At 42.0% G+C, this 19839-nt stretch overlaps 1 protein-coding gene across 1 annotated transcript in view; it reads left to right on the top strand.

Moving 5' to 3' along the window:
- Positions 1-13618, top strand: part of LOC126413165 (gastrula zinc finger protein XlCGF8.2DB-like) — a 75070-nt gene extending 61452 nt beyond the window's left edge. Inside the window, exon 3 of the mRNA XM_050083060.1 lies at positions 13247-13618. Coding sequence (XP_049939017.1) covers positions 13247-13618 — 372 coding nt within the window. The remainder of the gene's footprint in view (positions 1-13246) is intronic.
- The last annotated feature ends 6221 nt before the right edge of the window (positions 13619-19839 follow it).

A 19839-nucleotide genomic window follows, 5' to 3' on the forward strand; every position in this document is an offset into this window, starting at 1 on the left:
ATTAAATGGTTCAAATGGCTCTGAGCACCATGGGACTTAACTCCTAAGGTCTTCAGTCCGCTATAACCTTGAACTACTTAAACCTAACTAACCTAAGGACGTCACACTCATCCATGCCCGAGGCAGGATTCGAACCTGCGATCGTAGCGGACGCACGGTTCCACACTGTAGCGCCTAGAACCGCTCGGCCACTCCGGCCGGCCCGTCTGCTATTGCAGTCGGGTTTCACCTTTACCAGTAGACATCCTTTAGATACATATTGCTCTATCTAAATATGTAGAGTAGCCCCACGTGCAGAAATGAAACTCGATTGTAATGGGTGACGAAGGGGTTATCAGTGACACCCGATGATGATCTCTAGATGTGAAACGTCCCCTTTGAACAATTATACAAGACTGTGCTTAACCTGACACACAATATTTTGTTAGCGCAACGCAATCTGACTTTCAAAATTCCCTACAAAAGAATGGCCCTGACTAACATTAAACTATACCTTTCACAAATCACTTACCTCACAAAAATCTTCGCTGCTCAAGCTACTGCAATACAGCGAGCGTAACTACTGCCAGCTAAATAAAAGATTCAAACTATGGAAGGCACTAACTACTGATAGGGATAGTTAGCAAATGAAAGATATTAATAGAGAACGAACAATGTATTTACCTTGATATCATCATGTATAAATATAGCAGTTCATGACAAATTACAAATCTCCGCCATCTCTCTCCCCACATCCACCACTGCTGGCGGCTCACCTCCAACTGCGCAACGCTACGCGCTGTTCACAGCCAGCTGCCTAACACTACAATGGCGAGTATTACAACAATGCAAAGCAGCCACAGACTGCACACAGCACAGCCAGTGATTTTCATACAGAGGTGGCGTTACCAATAAAAAAAACCTAAACAGCCTACTTACATAGCCCCCATGCTCCCCACAAAAAAATTTTACAAATTTTTTTGGGCATTGGCCAATACATATTTGTTAAAATTTTTTTCACAATTACAATAACAAAGATATCAAATGCACACACTTATTGATACAACGTTGGTCAAAAACTCAAATTTTCTCACAGTCCATAAAGACAGTCCTAATCGTACATACATATGAAACTTCCCCTTTGAACAATTTATATATGACTGTGCTTATACTGACACACAATGTTTTTAGCGCAACGCAATCTGACTTTCAAAATTCCCTACAAAAGAATGGCCCTGACTAACATTAAACTATACCTTTCACAAATCACTTACCTCACAAAAATCTTCGCTGCTCAAGCTACTGCAATACAGCGAGCGCCACTACTGCCTGCTAAATAAAAGATTCAAACTACTGAAGGCACTAACTACTGATAGGGATAGTTAGCAAATGAAAGATATTAATAGAGAGCAAACAATGTATTTACCTTGATATCATCATATATAAATATAGCAGTTCATGACAAATTTCAAAACTCCGCCATCTCTCTCCCCACATCCACCACTGCTGGCAGCTCACCTCCAACTGCGCAACGCTACGCGCTGTTCACAGCCAGCTGCCTAACACTACAATGGCGAGTATTACAACAATGCAAAGCAGCCACAGACTGCACACAGCACAGCCAGTGATTTTCATACAGAGGTGGCGTTACCAATAAGAAATCCTAAACAGCCTACTTACATAAGAACCTAAACAGCCTACTTACATAAAGAAAACATAAACAGCCTACTTACATAGCCCCCATGCTCCCCACAAAAAATTTTTACAAATGGTGTTGGGCACTGGCCAATACAGATTTGACAAAAATTTTTCACAATTACAGTAACAAAGATATAAAATGCACACACTTATTGATACATTGTTGGTCAAAAGCTAAAAATTTCTCACAGTCCATAAAGACAGTCCTAATCGTACATAACAGGAGAATAGCAACATGCTGACAGATAATGGGCCACAACAGAGCAAACCCACAGCAGAGTCAGTCGTACTTTGGAAGAATATTGGTAGGTAGGTCATCACAGAACAGACCCACTGTAGTCCTGGTAGAGATTACGGTATTGGTGGGCCACCAGAGGTGCAGACCCACTGCAGTCCTTGTAGAAATAATGGTATTGCTGGGCCATCAAAGATGTAGACCCACTGTAGTCCATGTAGAGATTACGGTATTGGTGGGCCATCGAAGGTGCAGACCCACTGTAGTCCTTGTAGAGACGGCCAGCAGCCATCTGTTGCGACTGTGCAGGTGCACAATCACTCTCGAAGAGTCTTGTGGAGAATATGGCAAGTCCATAAACCACCACATGTCCACTCACAAAAAAATTTGTTTGAAATGTCCTTAGAACCAGCAATGCTGTTATCCAGTCCCTTGCTGAATTAGTAACACACGTGCAAACACTAACAGTCCCTACGTCTCACATATTGTCCATATACTATGACCAACAGAAACGTGTGCAGCGAAATATAACTAACAAGTTAATAATATCATGAACTGGTGACAAGTACAATTTTATAACATAAGAATACAATAACAAAGGTACAAAATACATCATTAAAGAATGTAGCAATATTGATAACAATTGTATTACAGGCTTTACAAAAGAGTCGATATAACATATACATCAGTGTTACAGGAATTATGACATGAGTACATACATAAAAGATCAGAATAACTTTCGAAACATCAACTTCACACATGAGCATTAAACAGAACGGAATTATGTCTAACATCTTTACAAAGTAAATAACATATTATTAATGCCAATTATATTTGAGGATAACAGTATTCCTCATCATAGTGAATGTAGCTTAATATTAAAAGAAGAAAAAATTCTATGAAATTACACAGAGACAGGAAGAAAACAAATACTCAAGGGTACACAAACACATAGTGGGATAACACCAATAGGAAAGGACAGGGTTCGTTTGCAGTGTAACATTTGGTACTGCAGTCCAACCCAAAACTTCATATATCTTTCCTCTTATTTCGTCCTTTGTTTCCACCAAAAAAATTCTATCTAAGCATGCTTTCTGTATTTATATGTTCACACATTACTTACCTCAACATTTATTTCCAAGAAAATCCTACCTAAACCTGTTTTCTCAATGCATTTCTTCCAATTCATCGCAACTCATTCTCTTATATAGTCTACCCCTTCTTAAGCTAACTTAAATCTACTGAGCTCAGATATTAAACTAAGGGACGAGGCAATGCAGCATCACATAAAACAATTAATATAAACAGCAATAAAAAAAATGGAAAATCGCAAAGCAAGCTACAGTAAATCTAAATTACCAAGCAATTCAACATTACAACTAATATGAGCCAATGTACAGCAACAAAAAAATAAATCTGGCTTAGCAGAGTAACACAAATTAAAGTTCAGTAGCACTATGCCTGGCAAATAGCAGCTTATATCTAAACATGACATAGCTCAAGCAGAAAAGATATTACAGTAAAAACAACAATGCAGATAAGGGAAGTGTATATTCACATCTTAATGTCTATGTAATTAAAGTGGTGCACCACAACAACTTATTGTAAAAAAAATATTACCATGTACTTGAAAAGAATATTATGTATGCAGTTACTGTTACTAGTTCCTTCTTATTGTTCTTTCCTTTCCAAGAGCTCCTTTATCGAAGAATGTGGGTCATAAAATAATTATTTAATAGATCTGTTGACAGAAAGTGTTCACATTAGCAAATGCATTTTATTTTATAGAAGCAATGCTGCAACACAGCTGGAAACCAGATATCAAATGAAATAAGCAATTACGCAAACCAAAGCATAAAAACATCATTCAATAGCTAGCCCCCATGCTCCCCACAAAAATTTTTACAAATTGGATTGGGCAGTGGCCAATACAGATTTGAAAAAAATTTTTCATAATTACAATAACAAAGATATCAAATGCACACACTTATTGATACAATGTTGGTCAAAAGCTAAAATTTTCTCACAGTCCATAAAGACAGTCCTAATCGTACATAACAGTAGAATAGCAGTGTTTTTCTCAAAGTCTGAGCAGTAAAAGAAAATGCACATGGAAGTAGTGGATTTCCATGCAGTCTTGAAGAAGTAGCGTTGTCCTTCCAACGGAAAGACAGTGCTGACTCTTGACATGCTGACAGATAATGGGCCACAACAGAGCAAACCCACAGCAGAGTCAGTCGTAGTTTGGAAGAATATTGGTAGGTAGGTCATCACAGAGCAGACCCACTGTAGTCCTGGTAGAGATTGTGGTATTGGTGGGCCACCAGAGGTGCAGACCCACTGCAGTCCTTGTAGAAATAATGGTATTGATGGATCATCAAAGATGTAGACCCACTGTAGTCCTTGTAGAGATAATGGTATTGGTGGGCCACCAGAGGTGCAGACCCACTGTAGTCCTTGTAGAGATGTCCAGCAGCCATCTGTTGCGATTGTGCAGGTGCACATTCACCATCGAAGAGTCTTGCGGAGAACATAGCAAGTCCATAAACCACCACTTGTGCACTCACAAAGTTTTTGGAATTGTCCTTAGAACCAGCAATGCTGTTATCCAGTCCCTTGCTGAGTTATTAACACACGTGCAAACACTAACAGTCCCAACTTCTCACATATTGTCCATATACTATGACCAACAGAAACGTGTGCAGTGAAATGTAACTAACAAGTTAATAATATCATGAACTGGTGACAATTACAATTTTATAACATAAGAATACAATAACAAAATACAAAATACATCATTAAAAACATAACAATACAGATAACATTTGTAGTACAGGCTTTACAAAAGAATAGAAATAGACATATACATCAGTGTTACAGGAATTATGACATAAGTAAATACATAAAGATCACAAGAACTTTTGAAACATCACCTTCACATGTGAGCATTAGACAGAACAGAATTAATAATGTCTATTATCTTTACAAAGTAAATAACATATTATTAATGCCAATTATATTCGAGGATAACAGTATTCCTCATCATAGTGAATGTAGCTTAATATTAAAAGAAGAAAAAATTCTATGAAACTACACAGAGACAGGAAGAAAACAAATACACAAGGGTACACAAACACATAGTGGGATAACACCAATGGGAAAGGACAGGGTTCGTTTTCAGTGTAACATTTGGTACTGCAGTCCAACCCAAAACTTCATATATCTTTCCTCTTATTTCATCCTTTGTTTCCACCAAAAAAATTCTATCTAAGCATGCTTTCCGTATTTATATGTTCACACATTTCTCACCTCAACATTTATTTCCAAGAAAATCCTACCTAAACCTGTTTTCTCAATGCATTTCTTCCAATTCATCGCAACTCATTCTCTTAGAGGCTACCCCCTCTTAAGCTAACTTAAATCTACTGAGCTCAGATGCTAAACTAAGGGACGAGGCAATGCAGCAGCACAAAATAAGTAACACAAACAGCAATGACCAAAAAATTGGAAAATTGCAAAGCAAGCTACAGTAAATCTAAATTACCAAGCAATGTAACATTACAACTAATATGAGCCAATGTGCAGCAACAAAAAAATAACTCTGGCTTAGCAGAGTAACACAAATTAAAGTTCAGTAGCACTATGCCTGGCAAACAGCAGCAGAAAATTAAATAACTTCTACCTAAACATGACATAGCTAAAGCAGAAAAAATAATACACTAAAGATAACAATGCAGATAAGGGAAATGTATATTCACATCTTAATGTCTATGTAATTAAAGTGGTGCACCACAAATTATTCTACAAAAGAAATTACCAAGTACTTGAAAAGAAAATTATAGATGCAGTTACTGGTACTAGTTCCTTCTTATTGTTCTTTCCTTTCCAAGTGCTCCTTTTTTAAAGAATGTGGATCATAAAATAATTATTTAATAGATCTGTTGACAGAAAGTGTTCACATTAGCAAATGCATTTCATTTTATAAAAGCAATGCTGCAACACAGCTGGAAACCAGATATCAAATGAAATAAGCAATTACGCAAACCAAAGCATAAAAACATCATTCAATAGCTATGTGGCATTTCGTAAGTCAGTAGCATTCAACTCTCGGAGAAAGACACTTGTCATAATCAGGTGTGCAGATGTACGAATATTTCCAAGTTATTATTAGCGTGTCGTATTTGCGATGTTTTCTACAAAGGAATGTCAGAAGCGAGGTTCATGGCCTTTTTTTTTTTTTTTTTCTCCACCTAATGGCTTTTTCTCCGGGTGGCTGGCCCAGCTGGGCGCCACAACGCATTACGTGCAGGTGGTCACTTAACTTTCGTACGGAAATATTTACGACAGCAGTTTCCGCTACAGTGACAGTCTCACATAGAAATATTTCACAGGTCAAGAATTAGCGTTGCAAATCTGTAGAAACAAAATGCCATTGATATAACAGTGTCAAAAAATTTTCGTCTGCATTGTAATATATTCATGCATATACACACACATTTCATAACTCTTAAAGTACGATTCTTGGTTTCCAACAACCTTTTCATAAATCAGAGTCCCTAACCCCTACTCCTTATTCCTTACCTTATTACACATATACATATTCATATTCATCAACACGTCTTCAATATTTCATCATAATAACTACATAGCATAATCAGATTCCTCATTTAGCATCAGCTTATTTATCATAAACATACCTCAACAGCATAGTACACATCGTCGTCGTAATAATAACATCATAACACTTCAGTCAAATCTCAAAATCGTCGTAACTTCCTCCAATAATTTCAAAACGTAAAAAAAAATTCTCTGCTCATTTCAATAGTGTCATCTACCTCAAACGTACTTTAAAAATCATGATCTCATACCAAATACATCATTCAAAGCTCTCATAGTATCACAATGGGTCCGAAAAATATGAGCATTTCACAAAGTACAGAAAAAATACAATTTCATAAGTGTGAAGTTACCCAACTGTGAAATTGCGTAAACATGTGTCACTGATGTAGAAAAAAAATGTTTATCTCTCAGTTAAATGATCAGATAGCTGTGTAATTTGTGTGTTAGAGAAATATGGTACCGATGTGTAAAGTTGTATAAGCAAATACCATATTAGCTAGGGTTCCTTGTGGTTGCCAAACACATGGTACACAAAGTAGGCGTGTACCCCCCTGAGGATTAATGTAATTATACCCTCAGGTGTTACAGATTACAGCAATGGAATGAAATGTATCAAGGAAAACTTTCTTTGTAATTCAAAAATCTTTAAAAATAAATGTTTTAAGTACAAAATTAATGACTCAAATACGTGTCCTGTAGCGCTAAATGTGCGTCTTGTTGCAACATAATCTGTGTGGAAGTGTCGTAGTTATCGTCCTCCGAAAGCTAAGTTCTGCAGAAGTCAATGTACTTACCTCATAATACACAAAAGTGAAATGCTTTGCGTATAAATGTCTTAGTTATTACGCTTATTGCCGTGATGAAGAAAGTACTGTACTGTAACGTATTGTTGTGCTATGGAAAAGGCAGTCTCATTGTAGCTATACTACAAAAGTTACTACTAAAACATGTTTTTCTTTCCAGAAGAATTCAGAAAACTGTGCAGATATAAAACAGAAACACTGCAAAAGCAACATTGTAAATTTTCACTCATTAGTAGCGTCGTGATAAAACTCGTGTAGCTGTCACATAAACTAACCTCTGTGTCATCTGGTATCTCTCAGAAAGCACTTTAAATTCAGAATGTATTTTCAAATAAACCAAAATGTTGCATTAAAATCTCATTAGCAGTACTGGTAAATGTTCTAAGTATGTGAGCCTTATAATCGTTACGTAATCGTGCAACAAACAAGCAAGAATGTACACACACAATGACACTGTGACGTCTGTTCACTATAACAATGCATTCGTCATTTCTGTTTAAATAAGTTCTCTTGGTTCTGGATTGGATATTTAACTTCAAACATTGTTGTATGTTAACAGATTCTAAGTCTGACAAAGCATATTAGTAATGTGAAGCGAAAAATTTTATGGCAAAGACAAAGTTAAAAAGCAGATTATCTCTCAGTAAGCGGTTTTACATGTGAAGTGTGGTGCAATCCTTTACTCTTCCTAGTACGCAGACTTTCAACTTCAAAGCAATTATCATGTTGTTTACATTGGTAAAGAATGCTAAATCTTTTCTCAAGGCTAGCGTCTTTGTTATTTTTCCCTGAGCCAGCGGGCGCACGCGGCTGCCTGCTGTGCGAGTCATTGTCTGTCTCTTTGTTGGCGCGCGCCGTTATTGGGATTAGGAGACCTAGCTTCTACAAATTCACGTTGTCGAAAGTGCCCTGCTCTGTTTGAATCCCGCCAGTTCTGATACAATTCAGGTCTGTCGTTACGAATATATCGTCTGTCGTCATGTCGGTAGATTCCATAGTTTCTTTCTTGTCGGTCACATGGTGGAGAATTTCTCCTTGAATCGTAACTGCGTGCTGATCCGTTGCGTCTAAAGTTATTCTGTCTCCCTTGATAGTATTTATTTTGGTTCCCATATTGTCTGTTTCTCTTATTGTCTCTGTGATAGTCATTACCACGGAGAGGTGATCTTTCCCTGTAGCTATTATTACTCTGCCAGTGGTTGTCATACGGGTGGTGTCTGTTTTGGTCACGATTTGTGTTGTGAGAATAGACCAGTCGTGTCCGGTTATTGTTTCTGTCGTCACGGAATTGTGATGGATGTGACCTGTAATTGTTGTGCTCCTGCGTTCCGCGATTGTCAGTGTCACTTTCCAGTTCTTGTAACAGTCCCTGAAAAGCTTCAATGTCGTCTTTGCAACGTCCTGCCAAAATAATATGTCGTAAATGTTCAGGCAGTTTGATTAAGCAAATGCGGATGAGTTCTGAGGGGCTGTATGGGTCTGAAAGATACTGATTCTTGTGCAACATGTCTTCAAAATATTTCACAAGACTGGAGAATTCAGATTGTTCGAAATGTTTCATCATTATGATGCCATGTTTTACACGGTCTTGTGTAGCTTGAGACCAATATGCTGAGAGGAAGGCATGGTAAAATTCTCCTTCACTGTGGCAATCGTGAATGACCGATCGCATTCTTACAGCTGGTTCATTCTCTAAGTAGCCACACATAAATTCTAATCTGTGTTCCAACGACCAGTTGGGAGGAAAACAATGAGAGAATTGATGGAGCCATGCTTGTGGATGAATGTCGTTGCCAGAATTCTTAAATGTTTTGAATTTACGTGTAGTAATGAACAGCTTATAGTCAAAATCGTCATGTCGGCGAGTCGCATATCGGTCATTGTTAGGTCGTGTCGGCCGTTCCATTTCAAAATTCGATGCACATTGCCAATTTCTTTCATAACTTCCGAAATGCCCTGTGTTATTATGTTGCGGCTTTTCCGTGTTTCTAAGTCCCTCTTCCCGTGTTGGAGCGCGAGTGTCCTCTGAAATACGTAATTCTTGTATTACCTGTGTCAGCTGATCTTGTACTTCCCGGATTTCTCTTTGGTGTTGTGTATTAATTTGATTCTGATTTTGTTTGAATTTTCTGATTTGTTCATACTCTTCTGTGTCAGTGAAGGCTACGGGTCTTGTGTCATTCAGATCATCATCTACCTTTGTAGATAAGTTAGTGAACTGATCTGAAAGTTCAGCTACTTTATCCGATAGTGAAATTATTTCCTCTGTATGTTTTTCTGAACCAAGTTTCAGAGTATCTACTGTGTCCTCTAAGTTTTCGTGAGTTTTTGCAAGTTGCGTAACCGAATCGGTAGATGCAACTGAGTCAATTTTAGCTTGCAAGGTGTCGTGATTTTCATGAACAATGGTTTGCAGTTCTTTTATGGCTGCTTCGTGTTTCTGTAATATATTTTCATGCCGCGAAAAAATAGGTTGAAAATGCTCACAAATTTGTGTTTTTACGTCATTACAGACTTTTTGACATTTCGATTCAATGTTATGTAACTCAGTAGTTAAACCTTCACGTGTTTTTTCAAGTGTGGTGTCTAACTTTTGAAGCTTTTGCTGTGTTTGTCTCTGATTTTGTTCCATTGTGTCTAGCTTTTGAAGATTTTGTCCCATTTGTCTCTGATTTTGTTCCATTTGTTGCATTAATTGCAATAATAATGTATTAGTGTCTGGAATCTGTTTCTCTACGCTTTTCGGCAGTGCATTTGCACCGGCAACATTCACATTTTGACAAGCAGAAAATGCGTCTTGACTTATTTGAGAAAACGGTGATAACCCAAAACCTGAATCTACAGTATTTGCGAAATTGTGTCCTGTCATTTCGGATTCCTGAGGCGAGCTGTTGCCGACCGATCGATCGATAATGCTTCCCTGTTCACTACCTGTTTCACTGTCTATACTATTGTTTGCAGCCCGCTCCATTTCCCTATGCACAATTACCAAATTACTACTTTGAACATCAGTTAATTCATTACTCGGTGGCGCTAACACACTGCTTTCATTTTCACTGTCATTTCTCAGTTTACTTTGGAGCCTAGTATTACGTTTTTCACACGCCATTATTGTCACAATATTTCACACGACAACACAGAAAAGCACAATTTGAAGAGCAAAAATAAGAGAACACATTAACATAACACTGAAAATAATATCTAGTTAATTGCAGCTGCGAAATACTTGGTGCAAATCTACATGCATGCCATAACTGTTTTACTGTACAACAATGAAAGACTGCAACTACAAAGGAGATTTTCTCTACAATTACGCGCTAGCAATAAACAAAATCTACACTAATTACACAAACTACAACAAAAAATCAGAAGATTCCAGTGAGGTATCCTCGGCTAAGGGTCGACATATGAAACGTCCCCTTTGAACAATTATACAAGACTGTGCTTAACCTGACACACAATATTTTGTTAGCGCAACGCAATCTGACTTTCAAAATTCCCTACAAAAGAATGGCCCTGACTAACATTAAACTATACCTTTCACAAATCACTTACCTCACAAAAATCTTCGCTGCTCAAGCTACTGCAATACAGCGAGCGTAACTACTGCCAGCTAAATAAAAGATTCAAACTATGGAAGGCACTAACTACTGATAGGGATAGTTAGCAAATGAAAGATATTAATAGAGAACGAACAATGTATTTACCTTGATATCATCATGTATAAATATAGCAGTTCATGACAAATTACAAATCTCCGCCATCTCTCTCTTCACATCCACCACTGCTGGCGGCTCACCTCCAACTGCGCAACGCTACGCGCTGTTCACAGCCAGCTGCCTAACACTACAATGGCGAGTATTACAACAATGCAAAGCAGCCACAGACTGCACACAGCACAGCCAGTGATTTTCATACAGAGGTGGCGTTACCAATAAAAAAAACCTAAACAGCCTACTTACAGATGAAAATCGTTTGCTAATAATGACCTAAGTCGAAACAAAGCCCCGGGAGTAGACAAATTACATTAGAACTACTGACAGCATTGGGAGAGCCAGGCCTGACAAAACTCTACCATCCAGTGAGCAAGATGTATGAGACAGGCGAAATACCCTCAGTCTTCAAGAAGAATATAATAATTCCAATCCCAAAGAAAGCAGGTGTTGACAGATGTGAAAATCACCGAACTATCAGTTTAATAAGCCACGGCTGCATAATACTAGAACGAATTCTTTACAGACGAATGGAAAAACTGGTAGACGCCGACCTCGGGGAAGATCAGTTTGGATTCCGTAGGAATGTTCGAACACGTCAGGCAATATTGACCCAATGACTTATCTTAGGAAATAGATTAAGGAAAGGCAAACCTACGTTTCTAGCATTTGTACACTTAGAGAAAGCCTTTGACAACGTTGAGTGGAATACTCTCCTTCAAATTCTGAAGGTGGCAGGGATAAAATACAGGGAGCGAAAGGCTATTTACAATTTGTACAGAAACCAGACGGCAGTTATAAGAGTCGAGGGGCATGAAAGGGAAGCAGTGGTTGGGAAGGGAGTGAGAGAGGGTTGAATATTGAACAAGAAGTAAAGGAAACAAAAGAAAAATTCGGAGTAGGAATTAAAATCCATGGAGAAGAAATAAAAACTTTGAGGTTCGTCGATGACATTGTAATTATATCAGAGACAGCAAAGGACCTGGAAGAGCAGCTGAACGGAATGGACAGTGTGTTGAAAGGAGGATATAAGATGAACATCAACAAAAGCCAAACGAGGATAAGCGAATGTATTCGAATTAAATTGGGTGATGCTACGGGAACTAGATTAGGAAATGAGACGCTTAAAGTAGTAAATGAGTTTTGCTATTTGGGGAGCAAAATAACTGATGATGGTCGAAGTAGAGAGGATATAAAATGTAGACTGGCAATGGCAAGGAAAGCGTTTCTGAAGAAGAGAAATTTGTTAACATGGACTATAGATTTAAGTGTCAGGAAGTGGTTTGTGAATGTATTTGTATGGAGTGTAGCGATGTACGGAAACGAAACGTGGATAATAAATAGTTTAGATAAGAAGAGAATAGAAGCTTTCGAAATGTGGTGCTACAGAAGAATGCTGAAGGTTAGTTGGGTAGATCACATAACTAATGAGGAGGTATTGAATAGAATTGGAGAGAAGAGAAATTTGCGGCACAACTTGACTAGAAAAAGGGATCGGTTGGTAGGGAATAAGCTAAGGCATCAAGGGATCACAAATTTAGTATTCGAGGGCAGCGTGGAGGGTAAAAATCGTAGAGGGAGACCAAGAGATGAATGCTCTAAACAGCCGGCCGGTGTGTGGCCGAGCGGTTCTAGGCGCTACAGTATGGAACCGCGCGACCACTACGGTCGCAGGTTCGAATCCTGCCTCCGGCATTGATATGTGTGAAGTCCTTAGGTTAGTTAGGTTTAAGTAGTTCTAAGTTCTAGGTGACTGATGACCTCAAATGTTAAGTACCATAGTGCTCAGAGCCATTTTAACCATTTTTGAATACACTAAACAGATTCAGAAGGATGTAGATTGCAGTAGGCACTGCGAGATGAAGAAGCTTGCACAGGATAGAGTAGCATGGAGAGCTGCATCAGACCAGTCTCTGGACTGAAGACCACAACACCAACAACAATAATAATGAACTATTTGTCACTAGCTGTTAGTCTTTAAAATATGAGTTTTTCAAGTACGAGCTAGTGGCGACTAGCTGCAGAAAGCCTGCAGCTGTTCTTCACAGCAGTCCATCACGATATCTCGTGAAACACATAGGCATTGTAGAGAGCGTATAAGCGAACAAAGAGTAGCAGTGCCGTTTGGTCAATACCAAACATTACGTGACACGCTGCGCGCGCTACACGGCTGTCCCTTAACGTGACTTGTTTCTCAGGAGAGCGGCAAGCGTTCGCCGGAGCGCAGCCACTTGCCGGTACACGAGAGGTCGCCCGCGGGCCTGCCGCCGTACGTGTGCGCGCACTGCGGCTGCAGCTTCGCGCAGAAGCACCAGCTGCGCTCCCACGTCGCCTGCCACGCTGGCGCCGTCGCAGTGGACGGCGGCCGCCTGTCTGAGGAGCCGCCTCCGTCGCGCAGCTCCAGCGTCATCATCAGCACGCCGCCGCCTGCGATCCTCAACGCCGCGGTTTCCAGCGCGGCGTCGCACCTACCTCCGCCTCCGCCGCGGCTGCCGCCACAGCCAGCACCGGTGCTGTCGCTACCGTCCCAGAACGTCGCCGTCGGCGTATCAGAGTTCGATGCCACGTAATCTCACGGAAGCGAACGTAGGCGGCACTCTATATGAAGGATAATGCCATCGAAACCCTGTCAGAAATTTCGGGGAAGACCTCATTTATCCCGGCCGAAGTGGCCGTGAGGTTCTAGGCGCTGGAACCGCGAGACCGCTACGGTCGCAGGTTCGAATCCTGCCTCGGACATGGATGTGTGTGATGTCCTTAGGTTAGTTGCGTTTAACTAGTTCTAAGTTCTATGGGACTAATGACCTCAGAAGTTGAGTCCCATAGTGCTCAGAGCCAACCAGACGTCATTTATGGTGCTTCTCTCTGGCATGCACTGCTGACGGGTAAAAGGACGACGTACACAACGTTTTAATCAATTTCTGGACCGACTATTACGCTGGTTTTCCCGCGTAGAAGCGAAAATAATAACGAAGGAAGTGTAAAGAAGTTCTTGTACTCAGCAAAATATCGCACAATCAGCTGCTGTCATAATGTCGTACAGCAGGAGACTTGACCACTGTCATTTTCTACTCTTTGTTAATAGTTAGTGAATTCTATATATGAGGGGCACACATGGAATTATTAGGCTCCTAGTAGTTGAAACCTAGGCCGAAAACAGATTCCTCACTCAACAGGCTTGTCTGCAGAGGCGTGTGATATGCCAATCATGAGCTCTACTTTACTGCTCTCATCCCCTTCCTTAACGAACTAGAATTTAGCAGTGGAATGTCAGCAATACATCCACAAGTTAATATAAAATACCTAAGTACCATGTAACGAAACGACAGAGACGACAAAAATTGTCTACGAATTACATTATCTCAGGTAGCTAAACGTCAATGACAACACAAGTAGAAAGAGAGAGAGAGAGGGAGAGAGACAAAAAATGGTTCAAATGGCTCTAAGCACTATGGGACTTAACATCTGGCGTCATCAGTCCACTAGACTTAGAACTACTTAAACCTAACTAACCTAAGGACATCACACACATCCATGCCCGAGGCAGGATTCGAATGTGCGACCGTAGCAGCAGCGCGGTTCCGAACTGAAGTGCCTAGAACCGCTCTGCCACATGGACCGGAGGAGAGAGAGAGGGAGAGAGAGAGAGAGAGAGATAGAGAGAGAGAGAGAGAGAGAGAGAGAGAGAAAGATAAGACAAGAAATTCCACATTAAAACCAAAAAATCAAACATTAATCAGGTCATATCAAAACCAGAAAATAGTCGAGTCTCCAGCAAGCATTTTAAGCAAACAATTCTGTATATATTTCTCATTCCTTATTGCTATTACATATTCCTCTTGTACACGTAAAAGAACTTCTGAATCTACATTCCCAGTATCCGTGTATTGTATTCATCGATCTCTTCAATGCTACTCCATCAGCGTGCACTTCGCGTCACTCACAATATCTTTGAATGGGTACTTTGAAAGGTTCTGCACATAACTGGTGGAGGTAGATATGACTTTGCGCACCCAATTGGAAAACATAGCAGTAGCAGTTCCTTGCTTGTTTTCCAGTGTATTGTTTCTGAATAACTGTATTTCTTTGCGTACTTTGTCACATGTTACTTAATACTTGAATCAAAGGAAACTGTCATGTATAATTTTCTTTCGGTATCACAACTACATCATTTTATTTTGGAAGTTTTGGAGCGAATACACATGCTTCAAGTTTCCTTCACTAAGAAAATTATCCATACCAAAAAGAGCAAAGGAAATGAACATCTATGAATTTGTTTGGATTCTTTTCTTAACTGGAAAACAACCACAGTTCTCATCTCACTCAGACTGAGAAAGTATCATCACAGCCCACGTAACATCGGAGAAGATTAAGAAACATTACCTTTATGTAACCCGTAAACTACAGATTGTGTAACATACTTGCCATTAATAAATCTTGCTTACTGTTTTGTCACAATCAATATAGAATGCGGCCAACTCTCTTATGTACAATCACAGAAAATCACATGATTACAATTTCAGAAAAATTTGGTAATTTATTCAAGGGGAAGACATTCACTAATTGAGGAAGTCAGTAACGCGTTTGTTCACCTCTGGCCCTTATGCAAGCAGCGATTCGGCTTGCCATTGATTGACACAGTTGTTGTATTCCCTACTGAGCGATACTGTGCCAAATTCTGTCCAACTCCGAAATGTTTGGAGACCCCGTCCACAACTCTCCAAACATTCTTACATGGGAAGAGATCCGGCGACTTTGCTGGTCAAGGTAGGGATACACAAACACGAAGTGAAGGAGTAGAAACTACCGGCGTTTGCTGATGGGCATTATCTTACTGATATGGAAGCCTGATTTGGCTTGGCATTAAGGGCAACAAACTAGGCGTAGAATACCGTTGACGTACCGCTGTGCTGTAAGGATGCCGCTGATGACCACCAAAGAGATCCCGCTATGGAAAGAAAGGCACTCCAGGCCACCACTCCTGGTTTTCGGGCAGCATGGCCGGCGACAGTAAGTCTGGTATCCCACTGCGGTCTGCGGCATCTCCAGACATGTCTACGGCATCGACTTTCATTTGAATTGTCTTCAGAGATTAGTACGACTCCGAACTGAGACCCGATGACCAGAGACTGCTAGGGAAAACCAAACTCCTCAGATTTACACCCAGTCGAAAGTTTGTGGCACCACCTCGGTCTGTCTGTTCGCGCAATGAATCATCAGCCAAGAAACACAGCGCAGCTGGCCACAGCACTTGAGCCGGCGTGGTTCCACGTGTCTGTTGGTACCTTTGAGAACCTCACTGAATTTCTTCCAGCACGTCTCGTAGGGGTCCATGCTGCTGAATGTGGTTATTTATGCTTTTGACAGGTGGTCACAGCAATACGAGTGGACAGTGTAGTATGTAAGGATTTGCAAGTAATATATATATATACTTGACATGACACTGTTAGTTACGTATCACGGTAGCTTTAATTGTAGTACACATTCTACAGTTTGTAATTTGCACAAAGAGTAAAATACTATCTATTTTCCATTTTTCGTGAATTTCCGGATGAAAGTAACTATATATTGTTCAGTGTGAACCAGTGCAGGGAGGGGCACCTGGAGGCAGGGTGGTGCGAGAGGATATTCGAGTCCAGGGGAGCCCAGGAGGATCCGGAGGAAGGCAGCTGCCAAGTTAACACGTTCTTTTTCGAAGAATCCGCGGTGTCTGTGGCCGTCTGGCCGCTGAGTTATGCTGGACTGGTTGCATGCATGCTCCGCGTTGCTGACGCGGAGTGACCGCCGTCTGCCATCAGTCACGTCATGTAAGCATACGTGTCCATTACTTATATCCGCCAACTGTGCGCTTCGTGTGCATAGTGGGTGACAACACAAGGCGCGTATCATCAAACATCACTGCCACAGTTAGTGTGAAAATCCGCCTTGCCCCCTTTCCGCACATGTTTGTACACTACCCCTGAGTTGTCGTATCAGGATGATAAGGTGCCTTGCCAAATTGCGCCGGTGTTGTTGAATTATTACAGTGAGAACATCGTACACTTGCTTGCTGTCAGTGCTGCTGTAGTACACTACTGGCCATTAAAATTGCTACACCACGAAGATGACATGCTACAGACGTGAAATTTAACCAACTGGAAGAAGATGCTGTAATACGCAAATTATTAGCTTTTCAGAGCATTCACCCAAGGTTGGCGCTGATGGCGACACCTACAACGTGCTGACATGAGGAAAGTTTCCAACTGATTTCTCATACACAAACAGCAGCTGAGCGGCGTTGCCTGGTGAAACGCTGTTGTGATGCCTCGTGTAAGGAGCAGAAATGCGTACCATCACGTTTCCGACTTTGATATAGGTCGGATTGTAGCCTATCGCGATTGCGTTTTATCGTATCGCGACAATGCTGCTCGCGTTGGTCGAGATCCAATCACTCTTAGCAGAATATGGAATCGTGCTGGATCCCAACGGCCTCGTATCACTAGCAGTGGAGATGACAGGCATCTTATCCGCATGGCTGTAACGAATCGTGCAGCCACGTCTCGATCCCCAAGTCAACAGATGGGGACGTTTGCAAGACAACAACCATCTGCACGAACAGTTCGACGACGACGTTTGCAGCAGCATGGACTATCAGCTCGGAGACCATGGCTGCCGTTACCCTTGACGCTGCAATCACAGACAGGAGCGACTGCGATGGTGTACTCAACGACGAACCTGAGTGCACAAATGCAAAACGTCATTTTTTCGGATGAATCCAGCGTGTATTCGTCATCGCCATACTGGCATATTACCCGGCATGATGGTGTGGGGTGCCATTGGTTACACGTCTCGGTCATCTCTTGTTCGCATTGATAGCACTTTGAACAGTAGACGTTGCTATGACTCGTGGCTCTACCCTTCATTCTATCCCTGCGAAACCCTACATTTCAGCAGGATAATGTACGACCGCAAGTTGCAAGTCCTGTACGGGCCTTTTTGGATACTCAAAATGTTCGATTGCTGCCCTGGCCAGCACATTCTCCAGATTTCTCACCAACTGAAAACGTCTGGTCAATGGTGGCCGAGCAACTGGCTCGTCACAATACGCCAGTCACTATTCTTGATGAACTGTGGCATCGTGTTGAAGCTTCATGGGCAGCTGTACCTGTACACGGCATCCAAGCTCCGTTTGACTCAATGCCTAAGCGTATCAAGGCCGTTATTACGGGTAGAGGTGGTTGTTCTGGGTACTGATTTCTCAGGATCTATGCACCCAAATTGCGTGAAAATGTAATCACATGTCAGTTCTAGTATAATACACTCCTGGAAATGGAAAAAAGAACACATTGACACCGGTGTGTCAGACCCACCATACTTGCTCCGGACACTGCGAGAGGGCTGTACAAGCAATGATCACACGCACGGCACAGCGGACACACCAGGAACCGCGGTGTTGGCCGTCGAATGGCGCTAGCTGCGCAGCATTTGTGCACCGCCGCCGTCAGTGTCAGCCAGTTTGCCGTGGCATACGGAGCTCCATCGCAGTCTTTAACACTGGTAGCATGCCGCGACAGCGTGGACGTGAACCGTATGTGCAGTTGACGGACTTTGAGCGAGGGCGTATAGTGGGCATGCGGGAGGCCGGGTGGACGTACCGCCGAATTGCTCAACACGTGGGGCGTGAGGTCTCCACAGTACATCGATGTTGTCGCCAGTGGTCGGCGGAAGGTGCACGTGCCCGTCGACCTGGGACCGGACCGCAGCGACGCACGGATGCACGCCAAGACCGTAGGATCCTACGCAGTGCCGTAGGGGACCGCACCGCCACTTCCCAGCAAATTAGGGACACTTTTGCTCCTGGGGTATCGGCGAGGACCATTCGCAACCGTCTCCATGAAGCTGGGCTACGGTCCCGCACACCGTTAGGCCGTCTTCCGCTCACGCCCCAACATCGTGCAGCCCGCCTCCAGTGGTGTCGCGACAGGCGTGAATGGAGGGACGAATGGAGACGTGACGTCTTCAGCGATGAGAGTCGCTTCTGCCTTGGTGCCAATGATGGTCGTATGCGTGTTTGGCGCCGTGCAGGTGAGCGCCACAATCAGGACTGCAAACGACCGAGGCACACAGGGCCAACACCCGGCATCATGGTGTGGGGAGCGATCTCCTACACTGGCCGTACACCACTGGTGATCGTCGAGGGGACACTGAATAGTGCACGGTACATCCAAACCGTCATCGAACCCATCGTTCTACCATTCCTAGACCGGCAAGGGAACTTGCTGTTCCAACAGGACAATGCACGTCCGCATGTATCCCGTGCCACCCAACGTGCTCTAGAAGGTGTAAGTCAACTACCCTGGCCAGCAAGATCTCCGGATCTGTCGCCCATTGAGCATGTTTGGGACTGGATGAAGCGTCGTCTCACGCGGTCTGCACGTCCAACACGAACGCTGGTCCAACTGAGGCGCCATGTGGAAATGGCATGCCAAGCCGTTCCACAGGACTACATCCAGCATCTCTACGATCGTCTCCATGGGAGAATAGCAGCCTGCATTGCTGCGAAAGGTGGATATACACTGTACTAGTGCCGACATTGTGCATGCTCTGTTGCCTGTGTCTATGTGCCTGTGGTTCTGTCAGTGTAATCATGTGATGTATCTGACCCCAGGAATGTGTCAATAAAGTTTCCCCTTCCTGGGACAATGAATTCACGGTGTTCTTATTTCAATTTCCAGGAGTGTATATGTGTCCAATGAATATCCGTTTATCATCTGCATTTCTTCTTGGTGTAGAAATTTTAATGGCCAGTAGT

This window comes from Schistocerca serialis, chromosome 7 (assembly GCF_023864345.2).
Source record: "Schistocerca serialis cubense isolate TAMUIC-IGC-003099 chromosome 7, iqSchSeri2.2, whole genome shotgun sequence".
In the NCBI taxonomy this organism is placed as follows: Eukaryota; Metazoa; Arthropoda; class Insecta; order Orthoptera; family Acrididae; genus Schistocerca; species Schistocerca serialis.